This window comes from Nothobranchius furzeri, chromosome 16, assembly GCF_043380555.1.
Source record: "Nothobranchius furzeri strain GRZ-AD chromosome 16, NfurGRZ-RIMD1, whole genome shotgun sequence".
In the NCBI taxonomy this organism is placed as follows: Eukaryota; Metazoa; Chordata; class Actinopteri; order Cyprinodontiformes; family Nothobranchiidae; genus Nothobranchius; species Nothobranchius furzeri.
This window is the reverse complement of record NC_091756.1, coordinates 21,831,648-21,858,225: the sequence shown is the minus strand read 5'-3', so window position 1 is coordinate 21,858,225 and position 26,578 is coordinate 21,831,648. Positions and strand designations below refer to the sequence as shown.

At 45.5% G+C, this 26,578-nt stretch overlaps 1 protein-coding gene across 7 annotated transcripts in view; it reads left to right on the top strand.

The window, feature by feature from the left end:
• Positions 1–25,039, top strand: part of itgb4 (integrin, beta 4) — a 45,252-nt gene extending 20,213 nt beyond the window's left edge. For 6 of the 7 annotated variants that reach the window (XM_054736490.2, XM_054736491.2, XM_015963764.3 and 3 more), the window contains 33 exons: positions 375–497; positions 1,166–1,333; positions 1,432–1,508; positions 1,603–1,811; positions 6,113–6,216; positions 6,309–6,404; positions 6,488–6,620; positions 6,687–6,800; positions 8,378–8,496; positions 9,907–9,940; positions 10,015–10,209; positions 10,295–10,398; positions 10,554–10,612; positions 11,751–11,774; positions 11,864–12,012; positions 12,120–12,299; positions 12,390–12,538; positions 12,617–12,824; positions 12,902–13,219; positions 13,305–13,477; positions 13,559–13,739; positions 14,157–14,294; positions 14,378–14,560; positions 14,643–14,771; positions 19,667–19,834; positions 19,907–20,056; positions 20,329–20,472; positions 20,810–20,959; positions 23,226–23,414; positions 23,492–23,647; positions 23,723–23,887; positions 24,004–24,123; positions 24,198–25,039. In XM_054736490.2, coding sequence (XP_054592465.2) covers positions 375–497; positions 1,166–1,333; positions 1,432–1,508; positions 1,603–1,811; positions 6,113–6,216; positions 6,309–6,404; positions 6,488–6,620; positions 6,687–6,800; positions 8,378–8,496; positions 9,907–9,940; positions 10,015–10,209; positions 10,295–10,398; positions 10,554–10,612; positions 11,751–11,774; positions 11,864–12,012; positions 12,120–12,299; positions 12,390–12,538; positions 12,617–12,824; positions 12,902–13,219; positions 13,305–13,477; positions 13,559–13,739; positions 14,157–14,294; positions 14,378–14,560; positions 14,643–14,771; positions 19,667–19,834; positions 19,907–20,056; positions 20,329–20,472; positions 20,810–20,959; positions 23,226–23,414; positions 23,492–23,647; positions 23,723–23,887; positions 24,004–24,123; positions 24,198–24,328 — 4,740 coding nt within the window. In that variant the 3' untranslated portion in view covers positions 24,329–25,039. The remainder of the gene's footprint in view (positions 1–374; positions 498–1,165; positions 1,334–1,431; positions 1,509–1,602; positions 1,812–6,112; positions 6,217–6,308; positions 6,405–6,487; positions 6,621–6,686; positions 6,801–8,377; positions 8,497–9,906; positions 9,941–10,014; positions 10,210–10,294; positions 10,399–10,553; positions 10,613–11,750; positions 11,775–11,863; positions 12,013–12,119; positions 12,300–12,389; positions 12,539–12,616; positions 12,825–12,901; positions 13,220–13,304; positions 13,478–13,558; positions 13,740–14,156; positions 14,295–14,377; positions 14,561–14,642; positions 14,772–19,666; positions 19,835–19,906; positions 20,057–20,328; positions 20,473–20,809; positions 20,960–23,225; positions 23,415–23,491; positions 23,648–23,722; positions 23,888–24,003; positions 24,124–24,197) is intronic. The other variant, XM_015963765.3, reaches the window with a different exon arrangement.
• The last annotated feature ends 1,539 nt before the right edge of the window (positions 25,040–26,578 follow it).

The window sequence follows — 26,578 nt, the reverse complement described above, 5'->3', positions numbered from 1 at the left end:
CCCAAGGACACAACAGCAGAATTATCTGTCCGGAGCCGGGATCGAACCTGCAACCTTCCAATTACTGGACAACCCGCTCAACCTGTTGAGCTACTGCTGCCCCCAATATACCACAAGTAATTAATACCACTGATGCCTTTAATTTAAAACTGACTTGCTCGTGTGTAATTTGGTTATTCCACATTCAGTGTTAATGCAGAAATATGTTTGTTTCCAAATTAAAAAGTTAAAAATTGCAAATATGTTGATAAAGAAAATGTGCAAATTTGTCACTTTTTCAAAAAATATTAAGTTTGGCCCTCGACTTCGTCCCAGAGTTTCATTTCAGCCCAGTGTGAATTTGAGTTTGACACCCCTGATCTACATGTTTTCAGAGCATCCGCTCTAAGATGAGCATCCGTGCAGAAAACAGACCCAAGGCATTCGAGTCTACCTTCTTTACTACCGATGGAAGAACTGCAGAATATGGAGCCTTCAACTTCAAGCCTGGAGAGATCGTAAGGGCCAAAACACAACAGAGCTATCCAATTAGGCAATACAAACAGAAAAAGAAATGTCTGATTGATTTAGTTTACTAAAGGTCTTGGAATTTTTATACGCAGTTAGACTACAGTAGCAGAAACACATTTTACTGGGGCTTAACCTGATGTAGCGAGTCAAGATTAAGAGTACAAAATGCTCTAAACATAAAGGCTCAGAGTTGAGTCTCAGCTTTTAGCTAATATTTACATCCAGACAATCAAGAACAACATAAAACGACTGATAGATGATCCATGCCTGAACAGTCTCACACCATCAGAGGGACTTAGGGCAGCTCCTCACCCTGCTTTTATTTTGGTAGGATACCCCAGTCTGAAGTGAATATGCATGTTTGCAAAAACTTTAGTTTAAAATGTCAACATTTATATTTGGATTTCTACCAGTCGATATAAAGTTAGATTTGATTAAATGAGTCTATTTTTAACATGAACATTTTTTTGTTTTATTGATTTAAGTAAAATGCAGAGAAATGCAGCTGTTATCTTTTGTTTAATTAAAATAATACGTGTATTTTTCTTGGGTGTGTGTGTGTGTGTGTGTGCGCGTACGTGCGTGCGTGCGTGCGTGTGTGTGTGTGTGTGTGTGTGTGTGTGTGTGTGTGCGTGTGTCTGATTGTGCTCACCAGGGGAAGTTTAGGATGCGGCTCAAGGCCCAACAAGCTATCGATGGAGAGCTTGTCTGTAAAATGAACCCAGAGGATAAAGAGGGCACGATCAGAGTCAAACCCACAACCTTTAGCTCTGCCGTCAATGTGGAGGCATCGGTTTTGTGTCCAACCTGCGACTGTGAAAAGGTTAGCCCAGCAGGTTTAAACTGAAGCACTAACAAAGTTTATTTGAGGTAACTGGTTCACGTGTCGCTGAGGTGGACTTACCTCTCACTCTCCTTCAGACTCGCCTCAGAAATGCAGAAAGATGCAATGGCAATGGAGACTTGGTGTGTGGGAGGTGTCAGTGCCACGGCGGCTGGTGAGCCTTTGCTGTTTAACTTTTAGGAAAGACGAAAAACACCGTCCCAGTCAGTGAACAGCTTGTTTTTCTCCATGCTGTGTATCTCACTCAGGCTGGGGAATTTCTGTAACTGCTCAGCCAGTACCTCAGCTCTGGACAAAAACCAGTGCACCACTCCTGACATAAAAGAACCTTGCTCGGGCCGTGGAGACTGTCTGGCATGTGGAACCTGTGTGTGCTACAACCCAGACCAGTTCGAAGGACCCTACTGTCAGTTCGACAAGAACCAGTGTCAGAGATATGGAGGCTTCCTCTGCAATGGTGGGTTATGTTGGGCTTGTTGAGTTTGTGGATAAGGCATCGTGTTAACCTACAGATTCAGTCATGGCAACTGTCATTAGAGCCTCCTACAATAATTTAAAACAGTCATGTGGTGTTTAAGACAAACTCTGACAAAGCACCTCTGGTACTTGACCTACTCAGGGCTCTACACACTTCCAAAGTGTTGCCTCCCATTTTTTGGCTCCTTCTCGGATGTGATGCCAAACGTATTCTCCTCCAGCAGCATTTATCATTATTAAATGAACTCCTAATAAAAATGCATAAAAACTTTCATCTTATTCAGGAATTTAAAGCTGCAAGAAACATCCTCACAGACATTTATGAGACCTTTAGAACCCGGTGATGGAGTTGGAGCTCTTTGACTTAACAGTAGAAACGTTCAGCCTTTAAATAACCCACAGAGAGCTGAACTGGTGTTTTTGATGGATTTTAGATGGTTACAGTTTGAGTTAGAAGAATTTTGGTTATTTACGTTTAAAAGTAATACAGAGATGTCAGAAATCCATTTTTACAACTTCTTTATACGTCATACATCAGAGCGTCAGCATTTCTGTCGTCTTTCTCTCAGTTTACAATAGGACCTACAGATTTCCCTCAAATGCCCTCAGCAGGGGCGTAGCACCAAATTCTGGGCCCTAGGTACAAGTCTTCTAGGTGGGCCCCCATGCTCAATTACTTAATATCTCTCTTACACATTTTTTGTCATGCTATAAGACAAGATAATAAATATGATCTTAGTTTAACCTCTATATTGAGCAAATACAAATGCCAGCATAATAAAAGTGAAATGCCCAGACTTCACATATAATTATTTTTATTTGCCAACAATGTGTTCAAACAAAAATCCTGGAATTTATTTTCCAGTAAATGCCCACTGACGGGTCTTCATGTTAGCAAAATCACTTATGAGATCTTTAAAGTCCAATCCTTTGGCTAATTGGCTTTGAATAGAAAGAAGAGCTAGGCTGTTTAGTCTATCCTGGGACATTGTTGATCTCAAATAATTTTTCACCAGTTTCAGTTTGCTAAAAGCCCGTTCACCCCCAGCAACAGTCACAGGTAGCATGCAAAATATCCTCAGTCCAATACAAACTTCTCCAAAAATGCTCTGTAATTGCATCCTGTAGATGGCATTAAGCAGCTCAAGAGGAGACCGAATGTGTGGAAATGTGGCACCATATATTGTTCTCAGGTGTAGCATCTCATTCTCAAATTCAGCTGTGAGATCCTTGTAATGTTTTCTCATCAGTGCCTGGCATGATATCTTCATCTGCTCTTCAGTCATGTCTGTCATGGTTCATGATGTTAAGCTTTGCTAATACTGATATGTATTGATATATTAAATACACATGACATGAAATAAACCAGGTTCTCTCTGTGAATGTAATGTACTCTAAATTTTATAATCCCTGCATTATCAGCCAAATTATAAGATTGTCTGTTTTCAAGATCAAATATAAAGAAATTTAAAATAGGCTTAAAATATCTAACCAAGTCAATAACAATCCTCTAACACCAGTGTCATCATGCTATACGAAAAACAGTGGCAGCTTCACGTTCCTGAGACTACCACGAATCCATCGATACCAAGTTTGTCCTGGTCCATGACTGGGAAGGAGCTGAAATATCCACACAGAGTGAACCTGTTTTTACTGCGAGGTCCGCCAATTAATTGGCGGCGGCCGCCCGCGATAATAATTCTGATTAATATATATATATATTAATTAGTGTTTTCACTGATAACACTAATTAATTTATATTTGATCTTGATGGTGAAACTAAAGGCGTTAAACACTGAACACCTAACATGAATGCAGCTTCTGAGAGCTAGCTAATATCAGCTAAAACTGTGTTCTGCTGCTGCTGGCTGCTGGCTGCTGTTCACCTTCCTTCTTGAAAAACCTAGTCAATACTTGCTTCTGTTCAATTAACTTTTCCTCCTTCTCCTTCTTTTCTGGAAGCCAGATTTCCCTTTCTTGGGAAAAGACATGACTGACTCTCCTGCCTCCAGCTCTGGCTGTCGGCATCTGCGATGTCTCATAGCTGTACATGCGGCAGTGCAGCCCCTGGCCGCTGGTGTGGACTAAACCTCTTTGCACATTTTTAAGGGGTGATAGATGCCTCAGAGATTATTCAGTTATTATTTTTAAGGCGAAATTCTGTTTCTTAACCTCTTTATCCAGGTAAAGGGAAGTTTATTAAGACATTAAGTAAGTTGGGGGGAAAAAACAACAACAATAAAACATTTTTATTCAAAGCTGTCTCAGGGCCCCTCCCTGCAGTGGGCCCTGGGTAAACGGTACCCTTTCCCCCCCCAGTCCGACGCCCCTGGCCTTCAGTGTACCAAACCCCAAGCCTGGAAAGCCATCCTATAGGTAAATGGCCTGTATTTGATATAGCACCTTCTAGAGTCCTGGATAATAAAGTGAACCTTGGTTTATTAATGCTTTATAATGCACTAAGTAATGTTAATAAAGTGAACCTTGGTTTATTAATGCTTTATAATGCACTAAGTAATGTTAATAAAGTGAACCTTGGTTTATTAATGCTTTATAATGCACTAAGCAATGTTAATAAAGTGACCCTTGGTTTATTAATGCTTTGTAATCCACTAAGTAATGTTAATCAAATCAAATCAAATCAAAGATACTTTATTAATCCCAGAGGGAAACCTTGGTTTATTAATGCTTCATAATGCACTAAGTAATGTTAATAAAGTGACCCTTGGTTTATTAATGCTTTGTAATCCACTAAGTAATGTAAATCAAATCAAATCAAATCAAAGATACTTTATCCCAGAGGGAAACCTTGGTTTATTAATGCTTTATAATGCACCAAGTAATGTTAATAAAGTGACCCTTGTTTTATTAATGCTTTGTAATGCACTAAGTAATGTTAGTTAAGTGACCCTTGGTTTATTAATGCTTTATAATGCACTAAGTAACTTTATTAAGGGACCCTTGGATTATTAATGCTTTATAATGCACTAAGTAACGTTATTAAGGGACCCTTGGTTTATTAATGCCTTATAATGCACTAAGTAATGTTAATAAAGTGAACCTTGGTTTATTAATGCTTTATAATGCACTAAGTAATGTAAATAAAGTGACCCTTGGTTTATTAATGCTTTGTAATCCACTAAGTAATGTTAATCAAATAAAATGAAAGATACTTTATTAATCCCAGAGGGAAACCTTGGTTTATTAATGCTTTATAATGCACTACGTAATATTAATAAAGTGACCCTTGGTTTATTAATGCTTTATAATGCACTAAGTAATGTTAATCAAATCAAATCAAAGATACTTTATTAATCCCAGAGGGATACATTGGTTTATTAATGCTTTATAATGCACTAAGTAATGTTAATAAAGTGACCCCTGGTTTAGTAATGCTTTATAATGCACTACGTAATGTTAATAAAGTGACCCTTGGTTTATTAACGCTTTATAATGCACTAACGGTAATAAAAAGACCCTTACTGTAAAGTGTTATCAATCTTTACATCCAAAGTAAACGCCAAACTGTTTCAAACGAGTGCCATTCCTGAGTCAATGCCACCTTTGTCGTTTTTCTTCATTGCAGCTTTAGTGTTAGGCCTGCCCAACAAACGTAGAGAGCTGTGATTGGACAGACACAAAACTGTTTGGGCCAATGGTAGACCTGCTGAGACTACAATGGAGCCTGCAGAGCTAAATCTTTTTGCTTTGGTTGCTCTAGGTTGTTCAAGGCTACCAGACCCCAGTAACTCATGTCAAAGTTCATTTCAGAGTTTTCTGCTCAAACTTGGAAGCGAAGTGTGTGTTTGACTTGTCATATTTCCAACACTCTTTATAGTTTTCGCACAATGACTGCTTGTCTGAGGCTTTGTCTACTTTTACTCTGTTACTGAATGCCTGTCTAGTTAATACCACAGACTGGGAGAAGCCATGGTTACCATGGTGATCCAAGTCACTGGTGGAGACCCTAATTAAGCATTAAAAATGTCATCATGTTTATGTTTCTCACCCATTTTCTAAGATAAAGACGTAGACATTGTTTCTGAGTTTAGATGGTTCCAGTCCCAAAAGTCTTTCATGCGTCCCCATGGAAGAAAGTGAATGCAGGTTTAAACTGTAGGCTTTTGAATATTGTTGCCAGAAAGAACACGCAGGTTCTCTATTGATGTTTTATCCTGAAGAACTCAAACGACCTTGAAGCTGTTTACCAATCATGTTTTTCAACCTCTTTCTGACTCCATTAGTCAGTATGAAACATCCAACTGTGTTTGTTCTTGTCAGACCGTGGCAAATGCATCATGGGTCAGTGTTCGTGTCAGAAGGGCTGGGAGGGTAGCGCCTGCGAGTGTCCCACCAGCAACCAGACCTGTCTGGACACCAAAGGGGTAAACAGAACCAGATGATTTGTTTGGAACGGAAAGTTCTGGGAGCGTTTCATGGACAAACATGTCTTATTGTGTGATTTTATGTGTCACAGAATCTGTGTGGCGGTCGAGGGGCCTGTGTGTGTGGCCGCTGCCAGTGTCCAGACTCTGGCATCGAGATGTCAGCAAACTGTGAGCCAAACTTCCAGGTGTGTGAACGCTGGCTGACAGCGTGACTCATATAATCAGGACAAAGAAATGATCTCCTTGTGACTGTGTTTGTGCTTTCTAGTTCCAGTTTGGTGTGTGTGAGTTCACCAGGAGCTGTGTCCAGTGTCAAGCCTGGAAGACGGGAGAGAAGAAAGACAAAGAGGAGTGTGACAAGTGTCCTTTTAAAGTCATCATGGTGGATGAGCTGGAAGAAGGTAAGCACGTGCAACAGGAGAAAAGATTGCAACTCCGTACTGATGGGTCATGTTCTGTGGTTTCAGAGAAGCAGGACCTTGAATCGTGCAGCTTCCGTGATGAAGATGACGACTGCACCTACTACTACACGACTCAACCTAAAACTAAGGAGCTGGAGGTTCAGGTGCTCAAAAAGAAAGGTGATCTACCGGCCGGAAACATATAGTTTTAATTGCTGTATTTATCTACACAATAAATGTTGAATGTGATCTGTTGACAGGTTTGAATGTTTAGTAATGTGCACATTCAACAGCCTGGAAACTCTTTTATAGGCCAGCTTTCGTCTGTCTGAAGGGTTGTTCCACACGTGAAACTTCATGGCCTCCTCTTGTGCTGCGCTGAAGATCTCCACTACCTCTATAAACACTCCAAACATGAACAAAAACATCTCCATCATCTGTCAGTGTTTGGTTTCAGCCCCCGTTTGTGATGTCACAAACAGACTTTCGAATTACTCAGTGGCTAATGTCTCCTAGCTGGAGCAGCCATGTTTGATGACTCCAAACTTCCTGAATGTATTAATAATCTTCATACCATGAATCACCGGATGAAGACCATTCCATCAGAGGAATAGGTCCCTGTATGACCGGTGTCAGAGCTTGGTCCGCATTGCCGGCAGTAAGTCGGGCTCTTTCCCAGTGAGAGTTGGACTCCGCCAAGGCTGCCCTTTGTCACCGATTCTGTTCATAACCTTTATGGACAGGATTTCTAGGTGCAGCCAAGGTGTGGAGGGCATCCGTTTTGGTGGCCTGAGGATCAGGTCTCTGCTTTTTGCAGATGATGTGGTCCTGTTGGCTTCATCAGAACGTGATCTTCAGCTTTCGTTGGAGCGGTTCGCAGCCGAGTGTGAAGCAGCTGGGATGAGAATCAGCTCCTCTAAATCTGAGACCATGCTCTTGATTCGGAAAAGGGTAGAATGCCTTCTTCGGGTCAGGGATGAGGTCCTGCCCCAAGTGGAGGAGTTTAAGTATCTCGGGGTCTTGTTCACGAGTGAGGGAAAACTGGAGCGTGGGATAGATAGGCGGATTGGTGCTGCGTCTGCAGTGATGCAGGCGTTGTACCGGTCTGTCGTGGTGAAGAGAGAGCTGAGTCAGAAGGCGAAGCTCTCGGTTTACCGGTCGATCTACGTTCCTACCCTCACCTATGGTCATGAGCTTTGGGTAGTGACCGAAAAAACGAGATCGCGGATACAAGCGGCCGACATGAGTTTTCTCTGAAGAGTGGCTGGGCTCTCCCTTAGAGATAGGGTGAGAAGCTCGGTCATATGGGAGGGGCTCGTAGTAGATTTGCTGCTCCTCCACACCGAGAGGAGCCAGTTGAGGTGGCTCGGGCATCAGGATATCTCCTGGTCGCCTCCCTGGTGAGGTTTTCCGGGCACATCCAACCGGGAGGAGACCTAAAGGTAGACCCAGGACACGGTGGAGGGACTATGTCTCTCACCTGGCCAGGGAACGCCTTGGGATTCCCCCGGAGGAGCTGGCCCAAGTAGCTGGGGAGAGGGAAGTCTGGGCCTCTCGCCTTAGGCTACTGCCCCCGCGACCCGACTCCGGATAAGCGGATGAAAATGGATGGATGGATGGATGGATGGATGGATGGGTGGGTGGGTGGATGGATGGATGGATGGATGGATGGATGACTGCTTTCCATAGCTGGTAAAAATCAGCTGTGTTTAAACCTGAAGTTTGAACTCACACACTTGTCTATGATGTCCCTTCAGACTGTCCAGGTGCTGGCCTCCTGTGGTTACTCCCTTTCCTCCTGTTCCTCCTCCTGTTGTTGGCACTTCTGCTGCTCTGTTGCTGGAAATTATGTCCCTGTTGCAAATCCTGCTGGCAGGTATAACCACGCCCACTTGTACCTTTAAAACAAACCCAGGTTACAAAACCTTGTGGTTCTTAAAATATAAATGTTAGTATCAGTTATATTAAAATAGTGTAAAAAAGCTTCTTAATGTCTTCACTTTTAAAAAATTTGTAAAAATAGTTTAACTCGTAGGTTGTCGTTGTTGTAGCGTTGCAATGCACTCTGGGTAGTGACGTCATTTGGTCGTACCTCGGTTGCACCGGCCGGCTTTGGGACCCTGAAGCGACTGCTCAGCGACATCAACACGTCATCTGTTCAGCCTTTTCAGTTTGAACCAGAGTGAAACATTAATGATGACATCACTGACCATGTTTCACAAAACGAGCATCAACATGAAGAGCAAGAAGGGCGAGATGAAGCAACAGCAGGACAAAACCGGTGGTGCGTGTGCTGCAAATGCGTCTCCATGGTAACCGAGAGGCATAGTGCTCACATTTTTGACAGCAGAAGTTAACGGTGTGATCAAACTTATTCAATTATGAATGATTTAGGAGAATTTTAGCGTCCAGAGCTGTCGTGTGCTTCATAGATGATCAGGATATTCAGTGAAACGACTTTAATCATTGTTGCAGATATTATATATGTGGAGAACACTGTTGCTACACTTACTGCTTGTTTTACTGACGGGAGAGGTGAACGTTCAGCTTCATCCGTGACGAGTGGCGTGTCCGATGGTTCGCTGAACGTGACAGAAGCGCCAGCTGCACGAGCGGGTTGTCGGCTCAGGAGAGCATCCAGCGTCTCTCGACTGTCCGAGTGCGATTAGGCGATTTCCTTGTGAGGGAAAATGGTGCTAAAGCGTTTAGTTGCAGCCTTCTCTTATACCCAGCCGCTCTGGTGAGCTCTTTAAGTCGTTGTGGTCGACTATAAGCCTCAAACGCATCAGGAGAAAAATGTTGGGAGCACAGCCGCGGACCTTTGGGAAGTTGTGTCCGTCCACAGGCATCTTCCAACTGCTTTCTCCTCTTCTTGCTAGTGGGAAAGCTGTAAACTCACATCACTCCGCTCGTTGCCCCCTGACTGGAAATTACATCCAAAAGCAGCACAATGCGGCATTTTACTTCATTATTAATACGGTGAGCGCGTAAACAAACACTAGCGTCAATAGCTATTCCTCCAAGTGCAACCAATATATGTCATCGCCCCCAGAGTGCAATGCGTCCGGAAAACATGGCGTCCTACATATGTCAAAAATGTACTAAATATTATAGATTTATAAATAAACAGCAATGTTTTGTTTGTTTCTAACAGCATAGTTTGGTACAACAGAAAATTTGTGGCTTTTTTAGGGCACACACGTCCTCGAAGCCGGAGTTGCTTTTAAAGGATGGATATTTCTTAGTCATCACTACCTAACAGGCTTCTGTCTCTTCTTTAATGCAGGGTTGTCTTGCCCTGCTGCCTTGCTGCAGGAGAGGTGAGAGGTGCTTTGAATTTTTCTGTTTCCTACCTGGAAGTGATCTGAATCCCTCTAATCTTGTCTTGATTCAGGCCGCATGGTTGGTTTTAAAGAAGATGAGTATGTGATGCGTCAGTCTCTGCTCACCTCGGATCACTTGGACACACCAATGGTGAGGACCGGCCCGCCCAAAGGGACCGATGTTGTTCGCTGGAAGGTGACGGATAACGTGCACCGTGGACCAAACCACCCCCAGGCTCTGATAGAGCCCAACCCAAAGGAGATGAGTGAGTTTAGGATTGTTTCAAAAACAGATGTTGTTGCAGTCACTGGAAGTTCCAACGTTCTCCGGTTGTCTCTTCTCACCTGCAGTCCAGTTCCCCATCTCCCTCCGACTGAACAGGTTGTTCTCGGAGAACTTGTCTCGTCCAGAATCAAGAGATGCCGAGCAGCTCCACATGGAAGTGGCTGATAATGTGAGTGGTGTGTGTGTGTGTGTGTGTGTGTGTGTGTGTGTGTGTGTGTGTGTGTGTGTGTGTGTGTGTGTGTGTGTGTGTGTGTGTGTGTGTGTGTGTGTGTGTGTGTGTGTGTCAGGGAGAAAGTTTCACAGAGGACTTCTTCTCTCTTCCAGCTCAATGAGGTGTACAAACAAATTCCTGGAGCACATAAGATTCAACAGACCTCATTCAGGTAACTACTTTTCTCATCCTCATCCACCTTTTTGACCGTGTTGTCATGACTCGAGGTAAGTGTCTAACCCAAGACATGCAGAATCAAACTCGACGAGCTGGTAGAGTTAAAGAAAAGTTCTTTATTCAGAAATGGGAACAAAAATCGCTCAGGGAAGTCCTGTGGGGAGTGAGCAGTACAGCTCTTGTCCATATAGCGCTCGGGGTGAACGAGGGAGGCGGGGAAGCTTAGGTGAGCGCTGGGCAGAGCGATCCGAGATGGGTGAGGTAGCAGAGAGGGACCAGACAGGAACAACGGAGGAGGATGGGACGTGGTGCATGTAGTAATCCAGAGTTCAAACAGCGAGGGTGAGGCAGGTTGTGTCAAGATCCTGAGGGAAGGCAAACAAACACCAGACGTAATCCACAAATACAATCCTAGTTTTCCAAAAGCGAGTCAAAGCGAATAAACAAGTACAAGTACGAGTGGCTGGGGTTACCTGGACTGGAGCAATCATCCGGCGTAGTGAGGTGTCTCCATCCTCCTTTTATACCCGAGTTCCTGATTGGGAATCTCCTGCAGCTGCAGCCTCCTCCGCTCCTCCCCTGTGGGAAATCAGCTCAACAACGGTTAGACTGGAGATGGCGTCACTCACCTTGGCTCGGGAACATGACACGTGTGTGTGTGTGTGTGCGTGTGCGTGCGTGCGTGCGTGCGCGTTAATTCGACTTTGACATCATGAGAAAAACTGCGGCAGTAGTGCAGAATGGCAACATTTGATGAAGTGCTACATTTTCCACTGAAAACAGCGTGACTTTTGACGTTTTGAACAACAAATAGAAAAACTGGAACAACTGAACAGAATTTAAAGCCTTTATGATAAACATGTAAAACTTATTTGGATTTAGGCCAGTCCAACAAGAGGATAAAACCAGTCAGCTAGCCTTACAGCTGCTGAGCTAACATGATGCTGTGTTTGTAGCGTAGAAAAATCCCCGACATCATCAGAACACATCACAGATATTCATTTATGACTTTTCTCATCATCAGATGATGTTAGATTACAACTCTGACATAAAAGGTGGAGGGTGATGTGCAACTCTTTATGTGAAATCAGATCTATTCTTAACCCTTCCTCTTGTATCTTCTCTTGTTGTAGGTTGCAGAAGAATGCAGGGAAAAGGTAACGCTTAAGAGCAGAGCTGGAGTTTGTTGTCTTTTTAAGAGTTGTAAGTCAGACGTGTTTAACTGTGACTCTCCTGTGCTCCTCAGGCAGGACTACACCATCATGGACACGGTCCTGTCCGCTCCCCGGAACGCCTACCCGGACATAGTCAAGCTCACCGAGAGAAACGTTCAGTCTGGAAACTTCCGGGACCTCAAAGTGGTGCCAGGCTACTACACTGTAGCGTCAGACAGGGGTGTGTGTGTGTGTGTGTGTGTGTGTGTGTGTGTGTGTGTGTGTGTGGAGGGGGTGTTTCATCTCTGCCAACATCAATCATCAGCTCATTCATCTCTTCTTCTGCAGAGGCTGCGGGAGCTGTAGAGTTCCAGGAGGGTGTGGAGTCCGTAGATGTTCACGTTCCACTTTTTGTCAAAGATGAAGATGATGACAAGAAGCAGCTGCAGGTGGAGGCCAGGGATGTGCCGCTGGGCATCGCAGAGATCGGAAAACGCTTTGTTAACATCACCATCATCAAAGAACACGGTGAGATATCCCTCACGGGGAAAACCAAGGGTCTCAGACAAAAGATTATTTCTGTGGCACTAACCTACCTCCATACACCTTTCTCCTTAGCCACCAGCGTGTTCTCATTCCTCCAGCCAAATTATACCTACAGCAGACAGGACAGGGTCGCAAACATCCCAATCAGCAGGGAGATTATAGAGGATGGGCTCACACAGGTCACCTACCGTACCAAAGACCTCACTGCCAAAGACAAGAAGGTGAGAATGTAAACGTGTCTTCAAATCTCTTTACAAGAACCAAACTAAAACGGAAGCATCCTGAACTCTGAATTCCAGGACTACGTAGGCAAAGAAGGAGACTTGTCCTACAGTCCTGGTGAGACTCAGAAGGTGGTTCCTGTTCCTCTGCTGGAGCTGAGTGAGAGAGACGGCCTGTTAGAGGACAAAAAGATCAAGCAGTTTGTCATGGACCTTAGTAACCCACGACAGGGCGCCAAGCTGGGCCGCTACCCGAGAACCACCGTCACCATCGCAGACCAACCAGGTGAATGAAAGATGATGGAATTTGTCAGATCAATGGGATTTCCTCTCGTTCTCCAACATGACCCTATTTTCTCCTAGAACCAAGTGTGATGATGTTCAAGAAAGGTATGCAGAACTTCAGCACTTTGGATCCAGCCTATACCATTCCGGTGGTCCGCACTCGTAACCAAGACGCTCCAGCCTCAGTTAAATGGCGCACCAAGAAGGCCCAACGCTTTGAGCTTTCTGGCCCACTGATGTTTGGTCCTGGAGAAACAGAGAAGAACATAGTGATCGACCCCAAAGCTCACCCAGGCCCAGTTAAGCCAGAGACCTTCCAGCTGGAGCTGTTTGACCCCAGCACCAATGCTTTGGTTGGAGAAAGGAAGACGACCAATGTCAATGTCACAGAGGGAGGTAAGACGCCTGCAAGGAGACTTCATAAGTTTTCATAGATGAGGTACTTGAGGCTATTTGATGCATGTTTCTGTACTTCCTGCAGTTCTAAGATCTCCTGATGTAGATCAGCTGCAGCAGAAAGCTTTCACAAATCCAAAAGCCACGTCCCCCGGTGGTCGCCTTCTCTCCCCAGCAAACCTCAAGGCAAGAGCAACTGGACCCAGAAACATCCACCTGAACTGGGATCCACCTCCCGGTAACCCTGCAGGATACAAGGTGCTTCTAGTTGGTTTCAACACACTTCTATTCTCTCCTCTTTGTCTTAGTTTTCAAATTCAGTAAATGTGGTTGTTTCAGGTGAAGTACTGGATCTACGGTGACCCAGAGAAAGATGCCCAGGTCTTAGACGTGAAGACTCCTCAAGCCGAGCTGACGAACCTGTATCCCTACTGTGATTATGAGACAAGGGTGTGTGCCTACAACGCAATGGGAGATGGCGAAAATACGGAAGTTGTTTCCTGTCAAACTCTGGAGGACGGTAATTACCGCAAACTCAAGAAGTAACCTCCGTCCGATAAAACACCAAACTCAGCGGGCTGTGGCAGCCATCTTGAATTACGTTGACTCCAATGGTTTAATTGTTCTGACCTGGGAGCCGACCTTTAACCTTCCCCTCACCCCCATCCTAACCTCAACCCTTGTTTCTCGTGCAAACTTCCTGTTAACCGTGTTGGAGGGCGATGTTACAACTAGAAAGAAGGTTCTGCATGCACACGAGGGTTAAGGTTAGGACGGGGGTGAGAGGAAGGTGTGAGAATGTGTTGACCATAGAGGAAGTAATTAATACGATTAAACGTTTCTGAAAAAGCTATTTTAACGCCGTTATCCACATCTCTGTAAGTAAAGTGATGTGTTGACTTTGCTCTGACAAACCGCTCCTTCCCTCACCCCCTAGTTCCTGGTGAGCCTGGTCGTCTGGCCTTTAACGTGATCAGCCCGACTGTCACGCAGCTCAGCTGGGCAGAGCCTGCAGAGACCAACGGCAACATCACAGCATATGAGGTCATCTACACGCCCATCGATGATGACCTGAGTAAGAGAATCTTCTCACAACGGTAGAAGGTTGTTTGGAGTTGCAGCGTAATCCCACACTAACGACATTCGCCCCACAAACAGAACCGGTGGGAGCAGAGAAGAAAGTGAAGATCGACAACCCAAAGAAACGGATGCTGTTGATAGAAAATCTCCAAAGTGCACAGACTTATCAGTACAAAGTCCGAGCAAGAAACAGTGTGGGCTGGGGTCCTTTCAGAGACGCAACCATCAACTTGGCATCGCAGCCTGTGAGACCTCTGTCCAGTAAGTCTCTGCTGAGACCTGGGACGTGTGGGTTAGGCTTGCTTCTTGTGAAAGAGACTGATTTTCCTCTCTGTCTCTGTAGTTCCCATCATTCCAGATGTTCCTATTGTGGATGCAGAGGCAGGAGATGAGTATGACAGCTACCTGATGTATAGCAGTGATGTGCTGAAGTCACCCACAAGCTCCAAGACACCGAGCATCTCTGGGGAAGGTGGGTACCCAGAACACAAAACCGGCTCCAGCTGGTGGTGTGCATTTGCTCCAGTATACTTGTAGCAGCGTCTTCTGCAAGGGGAATCTGTTGTTGCACCTCCATTTAATTCAACAAACCCTTAGAAAATGTTTGTTTGAGCCTCATTCTGCACTGCTCATGAAATGGTGTGACCTCAGTTAATCTGTCCTAATGGGTGTGACCCCGCGAGGAAAGTTGACCATTGAGCAGGGTTGATGGTTTATCCCTTGAGGTCCATGTGGCAGGAGTGAGGTGGTGCTCACACCTCACCCCTGCCACATGGACCTAAGGGATAAACCATCAACCCTGCTCAATAGTCAACTTTTCTCACGGGGTCACATCCATTATGACAGTGGGAGGGTTAAATGTCGGTATTCTGTCTTTAATGGAGAGCCAGTGTGTGTTTGTAACGTCCAGAAATAGAACCAATAAGGTTGATGTCCTATATTTATATAGAGTATCACATCTTATCGGCCATAAGTAAAGGTAATATATTAAGCTTAAAAGCAACAATATTTTCCCCTCTGCATGTTTATGTAGGTTACTTCTAGTGTAAGAAGCACTGATTTTCAACTAGCTGCACTACTGGTGAACATAGATTTAGTGTGAAATAGTTTCTGTCTCATGAAAGCTGTGTCGCGTTGAGGGTGTGGATGACGGCGGACCATGTGTGGTGGAGCAGATCAGGAGGCAGGAAAGCAGGCACGGATGAAATAAAAGTGGTTTTAATGGCAGAGCGGGAACGACAGAACAAAACAACGCTGACAACAAATAATGATCCGACAAAGACTCAAACAAGACAAGAGGTATAAATACACAGGGGAAAATCAGGATCACATGGGCAGGTTAACAAGGAGCAGGTGAGACAAATAAAAACTAATCAATGGCAGGGGAGAGACACAGTCAGGGAGGCAGGAGCAGATTGTGACAGTACCCCCCCCCCCCCCCCCCCCCCCAAGGGGCAGATACCAGATGCCCACAAAGCCTCATAACACTGGAGACTCGGGACACTTGCACTTGGGAACCGGAACACTCGGACTCTGGAACAGGGAACTGGAACACTCGGACTCTGGAACGGGAACTGGGACACTCTGACTCAAAACAGGAACACTGGGAACTGGAACAATCGGACTCGGAACAGGAACACTCGGACTTGGAACAGGAACTCAGGAACTTGGAACACTGGAACTCGGGGACTTGGAACTCAACAGCAGCAGGCGCGGGACACTGGAACTCGACAGGACACTGGGGAACAGGAACACTCGGAAACTGGAACACTTGGACTCGAACTCGGAACACTTGGACTCGAACTCGGGAACTGGAACTGCAGCAGCCGGCGTGGGACCCTGTAGGGACTGCAGCAGCAGGTGTGGGACCCTGTAGAGACTGCAGCAGCAGGTGTGGGACCCTGTAGAGACTGCAGAAGCAGGCGTGGGACCCTGTAGAGGCTGCAGCAGCAGGCGTGGGATCCTGAAGAGGCTGCAACAGCAGGCGTGGGACCCTGAAGAGGCTGCAGCGGCAGAACTCTGAAGAGGCTGCAGCATGGAGGACCTTCAGGCATAGGCCCCGCAGGAGTGGACCAGGAATAGGATGAACTGCTGGAGCGACGCGAGGAAACCCAGCTCGGCGGCAGGTACTCGACAAACGGTCTGAGCAGGTGCCCACGATTTGCTGGGTCACAAGCAGAGGCTTGGGTGCAGGGAAGCAGAAGAAGAGCGGGGAGACCGGCCCTACCACCCCGGAGAATGTTGGCGTGCATAGGGGGCGTAACTCCATCAAAAGCTCTAGGATCTGCGGCTTCCATTGGGAAAAAACAGGACGGGGCCGAAAGCAGGAGAGGAGAATGGGTTCGACCACCCCGGGAACAAATAGGATGCGCCGAAACCCCCTCAATGGGTCCGATCACCCCGGAAACAGGTAGGATGCTCCGAAACCCCTCGAGTCGGAATCTCCCTCCGCTAAATGGAGAAAAAGCAAAAAAGTAATCCTCCAGGCAGATGTTTAGAGTTCACCACAGGTCCAGGTTGGTTGGATCATTCTGTCACGTTGAGGGTGTGGATGACAGCGGACCATGTGTGGTGGAGCAGATCAGGAGGCAGGAATGCAGGCACGGATGAAATAAAAGTTGTTTTAATGACAGAGCAGGAACGACAGAACAAAACAAAGCTGACAACAAACAATGATCCGACAAAAACTCAAACAAGACGGGAGGTATAAATACACAGGGGAAAATCAGGAACACATGGGCAGGTTAACAAGGAGCAGGTGAGACAAATAAAAACTAATCAAGGGCAGGGGAGAGACACAGTCAGGGAGGCAGGAGCAGATTGTGACAAGCTGGTGGTAATTGGGTCTTAGAGAAAGGAATAAAGATAATTGTCTATCTGCTGGAAAACTGGCGCCACCAAAATGAGGGCAGGTATGTCAGGACAAGTCAAATGCATCATCATGAGTGTCAGACTTCTCTCAGAGTGTAGTGTTGTTCAGCTTTAGGCAGAGTTTTGGGGTTATTTAAACATATTTTTCATTGTGTTTATTTATTTTTTCTGGTCTTTGAAGCTTGACATTTCTCTTACTGAATTAGAAATGTTACCTTTAATGTGATTCCTCCAGAGGTGGAGAGACTTTGTTGTTCATCCATTAAGGCCTGCAGCTCACTCCCTCTCTGCCTTGTTGCACCCATCTACAGTTTGTGCAGTGGAAACCACCACAATCAGACCGGTGCAAATGGCTCCAACCTACTAAACTGACTGTGCCAGCAAATAGCTAGCTGAGTTTTCTTTGTGAGTCTCAAACTGAGGAGCAGATAGCGATAGGTCCGGTTTTTGTGGTTCGTTCTTCGAGGTTCTATTTTTATGCAGCTGATGCTGTGTTGTTCAAGGAATGACACCAAAAATTCAGTTTGCATGTCCTCCTGAAAGCATTACATTATAAAGAGCTATTCTAAACAGTAAAATTAACACTAAATAGACTTAAACACTTTGAGCTATTGCTTTCAAACTGGTCTCAGTGGTTTTTGAGCCAGAAACTCATGCAGTTTCACGTGGGACAGCACTCTGTAGCCCTCTGCTGACCAGAAACTGCACTTGGTGGTTCAAGCAGGTACAATATTGGGAGGTGGAGCAACAGACAGGGCGGAGTTTAATGTGCCGGTAGCTCAAATAAAGGCTAGCAGTTTACCTTTGCCAATTTGCCAACCTTCAATATAAAGCACAAGAAGAATTTAGCCTTTTTGTTCGCATCATGGCGGAGGCTGAAAGTAAAAGGAAGAGAGTAATGTCTTTGGAGGCAAAGACCCTAACTCAAAGAGCTAAAACCAGAGTGAATGTCAGCGTGGCCTACACTCGTTAGAGGCTGCAGCAGGGTTGTTTAGAACAATTGTAATTCCGCTTTCAACCAGTAGGGGGACGGAGAAGCAGAAAACGCATTCAGTGTTACCATAACTCACTTCTCAGAGACAGCTAGAAGAGCTGTGAAGATTCGTCCTCCTCATGTTTGCCCATTGTAATCCCGACCACCTGTCGGGCATTTTACATCAAGAAATGCTCACAAACTGTCAGCCGCCTGCTTCCAGTGCTTCATGCATGTCTGACAGCCAGTGACCGCAAGGTGCCTCTGCTGTCATACTCGGTTTGTCCTGAAAGACTCGGCTCAATTTACCTAAACTAAGATCAAACCTTTTCAGGCATCTTGTTTGAAACAGTTTTTAACAAGTCTTCTTCTCTGCAAACCAATCCTCCACCTGCTCACCTCTCTCCTGTCACCACAAACCCAAGGCTGGCATCATGTCAAGTTGGTGGGGTCCAACCTGGAGCTCCGTCAGGTGACGTGGAAAAAGCGAGTGGACGTCATCCCCAGTCGGCTCAGCACAGACACAGAGGCGAGCTCAGATGAGGGCCCCCACCCCAGCTACACCAAAACACCCTTGCCAGGTGAAGCCCGCTCCATCAGATTGGCTGATAGACAGACAGCTAGCATGCCACCTGTTATGCACGGACAGTCCTGTTCCCACAAAAGACCGCCGACTCAGTTTTCTGTCATTCAGTTTCAGGCATTGATCCTTTTTCCCCTTGCTGGCATCTGTCCCATCTGTTGTAGCCCCCTGCACTCAGGAGCACTGGCATCAACTGACCACACCCAGTTAATGATCGGTGGCAGATTTTTCCAGGCGCCGCTGTCTGTTCTCTCTCCGTCCCTCTGGAGAGGCGCTGATCCGGAGACAGCTTCACGTCAATAACTATGTTCTTACCAATCTCTCTGATTCTGCAGGCCAGTTTGTGTTATGACATCTTCCTTTGCAGTTGCTATGCGCTCCTCCCCAGGTGTTATTTTGATGAGAAGCAGCAACATTTAAGATGTTTACGCTGACACCAAACAGCAGAAGAAAACTAACGCTGATCTTTACCACGTGGAAGACGTTAGTGCTGCAGCAGACAACATCTAAAGGGTGTGGCTCCAGCGACACTGCAGTTAGAACGTAAATCATCTTTTTCCAGTCATGGGTGGATTTTCAACTGATTAATGTCTTATAAGTTCAACGTGAGGGTGTTATTTTCCTCTCATTGAATATGTAAAAACCGTTTTGTCACCATCTTGTGGCCATGAACAGTATCGCAACAGTTATTTTCTTCTATATCTTAGTCTTACTTTTCAACAATTTTCACATTTTTCACTCATTAAAGAGTCGGAAGCAAAAGCAGCGGTGACAGGCTGTGATCTTCGGTGCTTCTGCAGAAGCTCAAACAGGAAAATCAGAGCTGATGAAGCCCTAACCTCTCCTAAAGCATCAACAGTCTGGAGGAGTGGTGCTTCGCATCAGTGGTGACTTGGCTCTGTGTCTTTATCCTTTTGCCTCTGTTTGCGTTGCTCCACAGATTACATGACAAATGGGAAGTGGGAACAGAACTTCCTGTTCCCTGGAGGGTCAACGACACGCAACTTATCGGCATCATCCTCTCCCATGTCCACGCTGAGCTCCAACTACAGAGGAGGCGGCGGCTCCTTCACCACAGAGACACACACCACCTACATGTCTGGATCCGGTAAGACACGTGGCCACACCTGAGTCTGACAGGAACTCCAGCCCTTCTTACGCAGCTGATGCGCTTCTGCAGGAGGTCCTCGTAGACAGGACATGATTGGAGGAGGCGTGCACATGTCTGAGGTCATCATGAGGAAGCGTTCAGAAAACAGAGGTTACACAGATGAAAACATCCGGGACTCCATCGTCATGGGTGATGTGACGAGTCAGTTCCCAGATCTCAGTAAGTTCCCACGGTTCCTCTCCTAAAGCTGATGGTCGGGTCCGCCTGTCTGGAACGCGGATTTGCAGTAATTGTGAAGCCGCGGCTGGTTACCTGTGCATGGTGACGATGGCTTGGACTGTTAGCGGGCTGGAGCTGATGGCTGAACAGACCTTGCAGGAGCTATGCTGACTATCGCTCTGTCTCCCTCCCTCCTACCTGCTCTCCTTTTCTCCTCCCGTTTTCCCGTTTCCTTTTCCTGTCTACTCCTCTGCCCCCATCCCTGCTCAAAGCTCCATCAGGTGGCTTCAGCTACTCTGGGGTGCAGAGCAGCTCTCAGAGCCAGTTCAGCTACGGCCTGTCTCAGGGTTCCAGGGCCAGGACACAGTCTTCAGATGTCAATGAGGCCTTGTCCAGTCTGGACAGAGTGCTCCGGGGTGAGTCTGCAGCCCACCAGCATGATGGCGCCGGATCAGTTAGCCGGGTTTGCTTTGAAATGCTGCCCTCTGTGATGTCTTCATTCCTGCTTCTCTGAAACAAACAGCGAAGGCCTCAAGTGGACGCACCAACTAATTCAGACTGCAATGAACATTAATGTAGTTTTTATCTAAATATGTGTATCCCAGCTGCCACTGGGTGAGATGATCTGATGTGAAACACAGTTATAAATATATGTGTGTGTGTGTGTGTGTGTGTGTGTGTGTGTGTGTGTGTGTGTGTGTGTGTGTGTGTGTGTGTGTGTGTGTGTGTGTGTGTGTGTGTGTGGTCCATCAGATGCCCGACTCTCTCCAGGTGTCCCAGACACCCCCAGCAGACTGGTGTTCTCTGCTCTGGGACCAACGGCTCTTAAAGTCAGCTGGCAGGAGCCCCATTGTGAGAAAAGCATCCTGGGATACTGCGTCCTCTACCAGCTGCTCAGTGGAGGTAAATGAAACAGCCGAGGGAGGGGGGCAGGGCCTTTTATCGCCTGGCAGCAACAAATGTTTCTGTGCGTGCATTTGTTAGCAAAACCTTTCCAAACGACCACAGGACGTTCACCTGAAGCGAATGATGGACTTTTGGATTCAAGGCTCGCCACAGCTAACAAACACAAAACTGAGACAACTTGGTCAATTTGACAGATTCTGTCACAAATTTTAGTGTCATGATAGTTGAGAGTTATTCACATCCCAGACGCTCACACACTAAGTGATCAGTGTTCAAACCTGCTACTTTTCCTGCTGGATTCAATCCTGTCTGACTGTCAGCCAAATGTCCTACGAGCCGCTGGATGAGTTTAATCAAGCTCTCAGAAAGTAAAGTCTGGATTCAAGTCTGGAAAGGGTTATGTTTTGAAGTTGAGCCGATGTGTGTATGATGTGGCATTAGAACAAAGATGAAGGCATGCACACCGCAGCAACAGGCAGGAATAATCCAAAAAGAGTTTCTTCAAATTAACACTGGGCTCAGAACAACAATCTTACAATGAGACTGCAAAAGAAGGACTGGATCTGGTGGAGCACAGCTGACACAGGTCAGACTGGAAATATTAGAATCTGGTGCAAAATATCGTTTATGTCGGTGATTCAGCCTAAAACTATGAGATAGATTCATTCCATGCACAGACAGATATTTTAAGTCTTTATTTGTTCTAATAATTGTGATGACTATGGCTTACAGCAGTGATACTCAATTGGTGGCCCCCAAACCCCACTCGCGCCCCCGACGGCCGACCGGGAGGTGTAGGATAGCTAGAGCTGAGGAAAATAATCAAATAATCAATGCATGAGATGTGGGCATAAACGGTTCTGCATCATAGACGAGAACCATAATCAGTTATAGTGGAATGTAGTTGTGTGATTCTAACGGCGGCACCAGCGCAGCATCCACATCTGTCAGAGCGGTGTTCTCCACATTTACCAGGTGGGAAACTTTGGTCTGCCTTCATGTCGTACTGCAGGGCCGAGCGCTGAAGTTGTAACCTGAGACCGAACCCGAACCGAATCAGCCCGATCGGTTCTGTTGGATTTGGGCCGTGAATTATGTTAAATGAGCAAGTTGTCGCGCGTCCCGCTCCGCTCGCTCAATCAGTGAGAGAGAGAGAGAGAGAGAGAGAGAGAGAGAGAGAGACTCCCCCACCCCTCCGGCCTCCTTGCTTCTGGGTCTTTTTTGTGAGTGGCCCTCGGACCATTATAATTGAGGACCCCTGGCTTACAGCTTATGAAAACTCCACATTCAAAGTCTCAGACAGTTATAGGCTTAAATTATTCTAGACTCAAAGTTTCACACTCTGGTCAGCCAATGAATCCAGAACACCTGCTGAGGGTTTCTGAGCCTTTAGATGGTCTCTCAGTCTGAGCTGGATCAGACATAAATGGACTTTTGCACCAGATTCTAATATTTCCAGTTTCACCTGTAGGTAGATACAAAGTTGTCGCGTTGAATGTTAGCAGGAGGTTAGGGCCCAAGATGCAGAAGCACCAGATGACACAAGGCAGGAGCGGTTTAAAAAGTAAATCCTTTTTATTAGGATGAGGAACGAAAAATCCAAAAAGGGCAGGAAGCCAAAAACCAAAGTCCTGAACAACAGGAGAACGAAAGCTCACTCAGAGCACAAAACCTAGAGACGAGAATAAACGCTCACTTAGAGCACAAAACCTAGAGGCGAGAACAAAAGCTCACATAGAGCACAAAACAACGCTGACACAAACAGTGGACCGACAACAGACAGAGACGCAGACAGGGTTATATACACTGGGGCATGATGGGAGGCAGATTAACTAATCAGGGAGGAAACTAACATGACCTAAGAGTAAAAAACCGAAAGACAAGATGAGCACGCAAAATTAACTAATATTCTAGGGGCAAGGGAAACTACAAAAACCAGTGGGAAAACCTACTAAAGAGACTAATAAAAGGAGAAGCTGAACCTATAAACAACTGTAGAGGGGTGACTGGGGAAGACTGAAGGAACACAGGACCTGGGAGGGATGATCTAGAGGGCTGCAAAACAGGAGACACATGAGGAGCACAAAGAGACACATAAAAGAGACGCAGACAAGGACACATGAAGGCGCTAGGAGACACAAAAGGAGAACCTAGAGAGGGATGGAGAACACAAGGAGACACATGAGGGGAGACGCAGACGCAGACCATGACAAAAGTGCGCGAGGCTGTTTTCATCACTTGTTGTTCTGATGGTTCTCTGCAGGTGAGATGAAGCGCCTCAACGTGACAAACCCAGCAGAGAACTCTGTGATCATCCACGACTTGCTGCCCAACCAGTCCTACCTGTTCAAGGTGAAGGCTCAAAGCCAGGAGGGCTGGGGTCCAGAGAGGGAGGGGGTCATCACCATCGAGTCGGCTGTGGACCCGAAGAGCCCCCTCAATCCTGTGCCAGGTGATGGTTCAGCTGAGTGACCGGTTTTACCGGGTTTGACCAGAAGACTGAAGTCTTTGGGTTTCACCTCCATGCAGGCTCTCCCTTTACCTTGAGCACTCCCAGTGCTCCAGGTCCTCTGGTGTTCACCGCCCTGAGTCCCGACTCGCTGCAGCTCAGCTGGGAGAAGCCCCGTAAACCCAACGGAGACATCCTGGGCTATGAGGTCACCTGTGAACAGCTACATGGTGGAGGTGAAGCAACAATCCACTCTTACTCTTACTCACGTGTGAGAAGCTTCCAGGATTCATAAATGTTCTTTCATCCAGGTAAACCGCGATCCTTCCAGGTGAGCGGCGACAACGCAGAGACCAGCCTCATTGTCCCAAACCTCATCGAGAACATTCCGTATAAGTTCAAGGTTCAGGCTCGGACCACACAGGGCTTCGGTCCAGAGAGGGAGGGCATCATCACGATCGAGTCCCAGGATGGAGGTAAGAAACCTGAATGTGGTTCTCTGAGACTCACACGGTTCTCCAAACTCAGTGGGTCAGCGATACCTCTAGATACTCAGCATTGTGTAGCAGTACTTACTTTTTATCCCCCTCAGGCGCCTTATCTCAGTACAACAACCAGTCGATGATGAGGAGGGAGGTTTTCCACATGCCGACAGAGGTCACCACACGAACCAATGTCTCACACACCATGCTCAACGACCCTTACTTCTCAGGTACAAAAACAGATTTACCTTCAACCTTGTCTGCTTTTAAGTCTGCTTTGTTCACTCGTAAACTTTTATGACAGATGGGATGACGATGACGTCACAGCACACAGAGACGAGCGGCATGGTGAGCCGTCAGGTCACCAGAGAGGTGGTTCAGAGGACCGTCACGGGAGGATCTACCGTCACCAAGAGAATGTTTTATGAATCCTAAAAACTGTTAAAACTAAGCCCACATCCAGATATCACTGATGGAAATAAGCCACTTCCTGGGTTTTTTATGTGAGTGTGTGTAAGATTCAGCTTTTTTATGAAAAAAACAAAAGAAAAAAACACCCCAACAAACAGGAGAAGGCGGCCACTCTCGTGTCTGTTACACACCGACAAAACTCGTCTTCATTTCTGATGTTTCTGTAGTCTAATAGCTCTGTTGCATCTAGCATGTCACACACACACACACATCAGTAACCCATGTCATGACTTTGGACTCAGATCAAACCAGTCTCAGCTCCTGGGATGCTCCTGCTCCCTGGAAGTTTTAGATTGTCACCTATTTGGCCTTTTGTTCATAGACTTGTATTATATTTCAGAGTGGTAAAGACATTTTTCTTTTGAATTTTTTGACATTTGCAAATGTTGGACCATTTCTGTGTACCATCTGTAATTGCTGCGTTGCTTTCAGTTCTGGACCACCAGCGTGTTCTTGGTCTAAAACCCAACCTTACCTGTTCAGATTCATGTCACACCTGGAAGGAAGCACCTCATATTAGCTCTGTTGGTTTTATTCTGCATCTCGGAGATTCAGATGTCTATTTATTAATTTAGACCTAAATGCTTAGACCCATTACCATTTGCAGAAGATTACTATTAATGCTAATATTTGGGAACATGTGATCTTGCTAACCTTACTGTTTTGGGATCTAATCCATGACTATTGCCTAGCCTTGTCAGTAAGAAACTAGGTGAAATTAATAACCAGCTTTGAAATCTAATTAACTATTTGATAAATGGACAGTTTGATGCAGAAGATTAGTCACAATACTTCTTGGGCATAGTGTTAAGCTAGCTCAAACACTTGTTGAACACAACTTTTAGGTGGGCGCAATGGCAAGAAGATTCATACGTCACATTTGTAGAGGAAACCATATTTACATATATGTAAAATGAAATTTGCAGCTCAACAGATAACACAACACAATTAAATACAATACAAACAGCTCATAGATACAGCACACACGCTAACAATGCTAACACATCACTACAGCTAGTTGTAAACATAAATGTGTAAATTATCTGCTCGCAGAAAATTACAGAGTTGTGTTAACATGACTCATCATTTTCCATGGTAAAGTGATCAGGCTCAAAGTGTGTCACATCTAAAGTGGTCAGGTAGAAACAAGGCTTAAATGTGTCGTATTTAAACACAGCACACGCTAACATCACAGCACTAGCCACTATTTGGAAATGTCTGTTGAAATTGTTTTGGGGCCAAAGAGTTACGTTCTGTTGCATCATATTATTTTATTGATATGTTTTAACGCTGATATTTTGATCATGCTACCATCATGTGACCATATTCACTACTAGCTCTAGAATGTTAGCATTGATCTTTTAGCATTGACAAGCAAGTGGTAATCGTACGTCCAGTCTAGGTCGAAATGAGAATACAATGCAAAGTATTACTTTAGATTACTTTATCTGTCGTAGTTATGATGTGAACAGCTCACACCAGGCACGTTTCTGCAGCGTAGCGTGACTCCTGAAGGGATGACATCACTGCAACATGATTAGTTCTATAACATGAAAACCAAACTGACACCTAAAGGGTTTCTCTGATGTTTTAAATGTTTTCGTACTCCACACAGCTTAGCCGTAGTTTTAAATGGTTTAGCAGAGAAAAGGTGGCAGATTGGATTTGATTCTGATGAAAATGTTTTGGTACGTTTTAGGAGGATGTGAAAAACTGAAAGGCTTCTGCATCAATGTACGTCATTTACCTTTAAGCACCTGTTCATCCTTTCCTCTCTGTGCATCTGTTTTATTGCACTTAATACAAAATTGTAATTAAAATCTCTACAGAAAACTTGATTAATGAATGAATAGTGGGCTCATTGAAGACAAAACAAAATGTTTATTGAGTTTATTTACATTTGGGAGAGAGAGAAAAGAAGCATTGCCCTAATTTTATTTCTCAGACAAACAACGCGGCTGCATAAGCAGCTCGTGCCTGTAGATGTTTACAGGAAGCTTGAGACGAAGCTGAGATTAACTGTTCACATGCCTGGCTATCTGCAGCAGCTAACGCACACACACACACACACATACACACACAGGCACCATCTGAAAACATCCAGGTTCTTTAACAACAGATGAAAAACTCAGGTTTATAACGTTGGTATGAAAATCTAGTTCCGGTTTTCCTCCTAAATGCCCCACAGACCCCAGCAGAGTGAACTAGACCAAA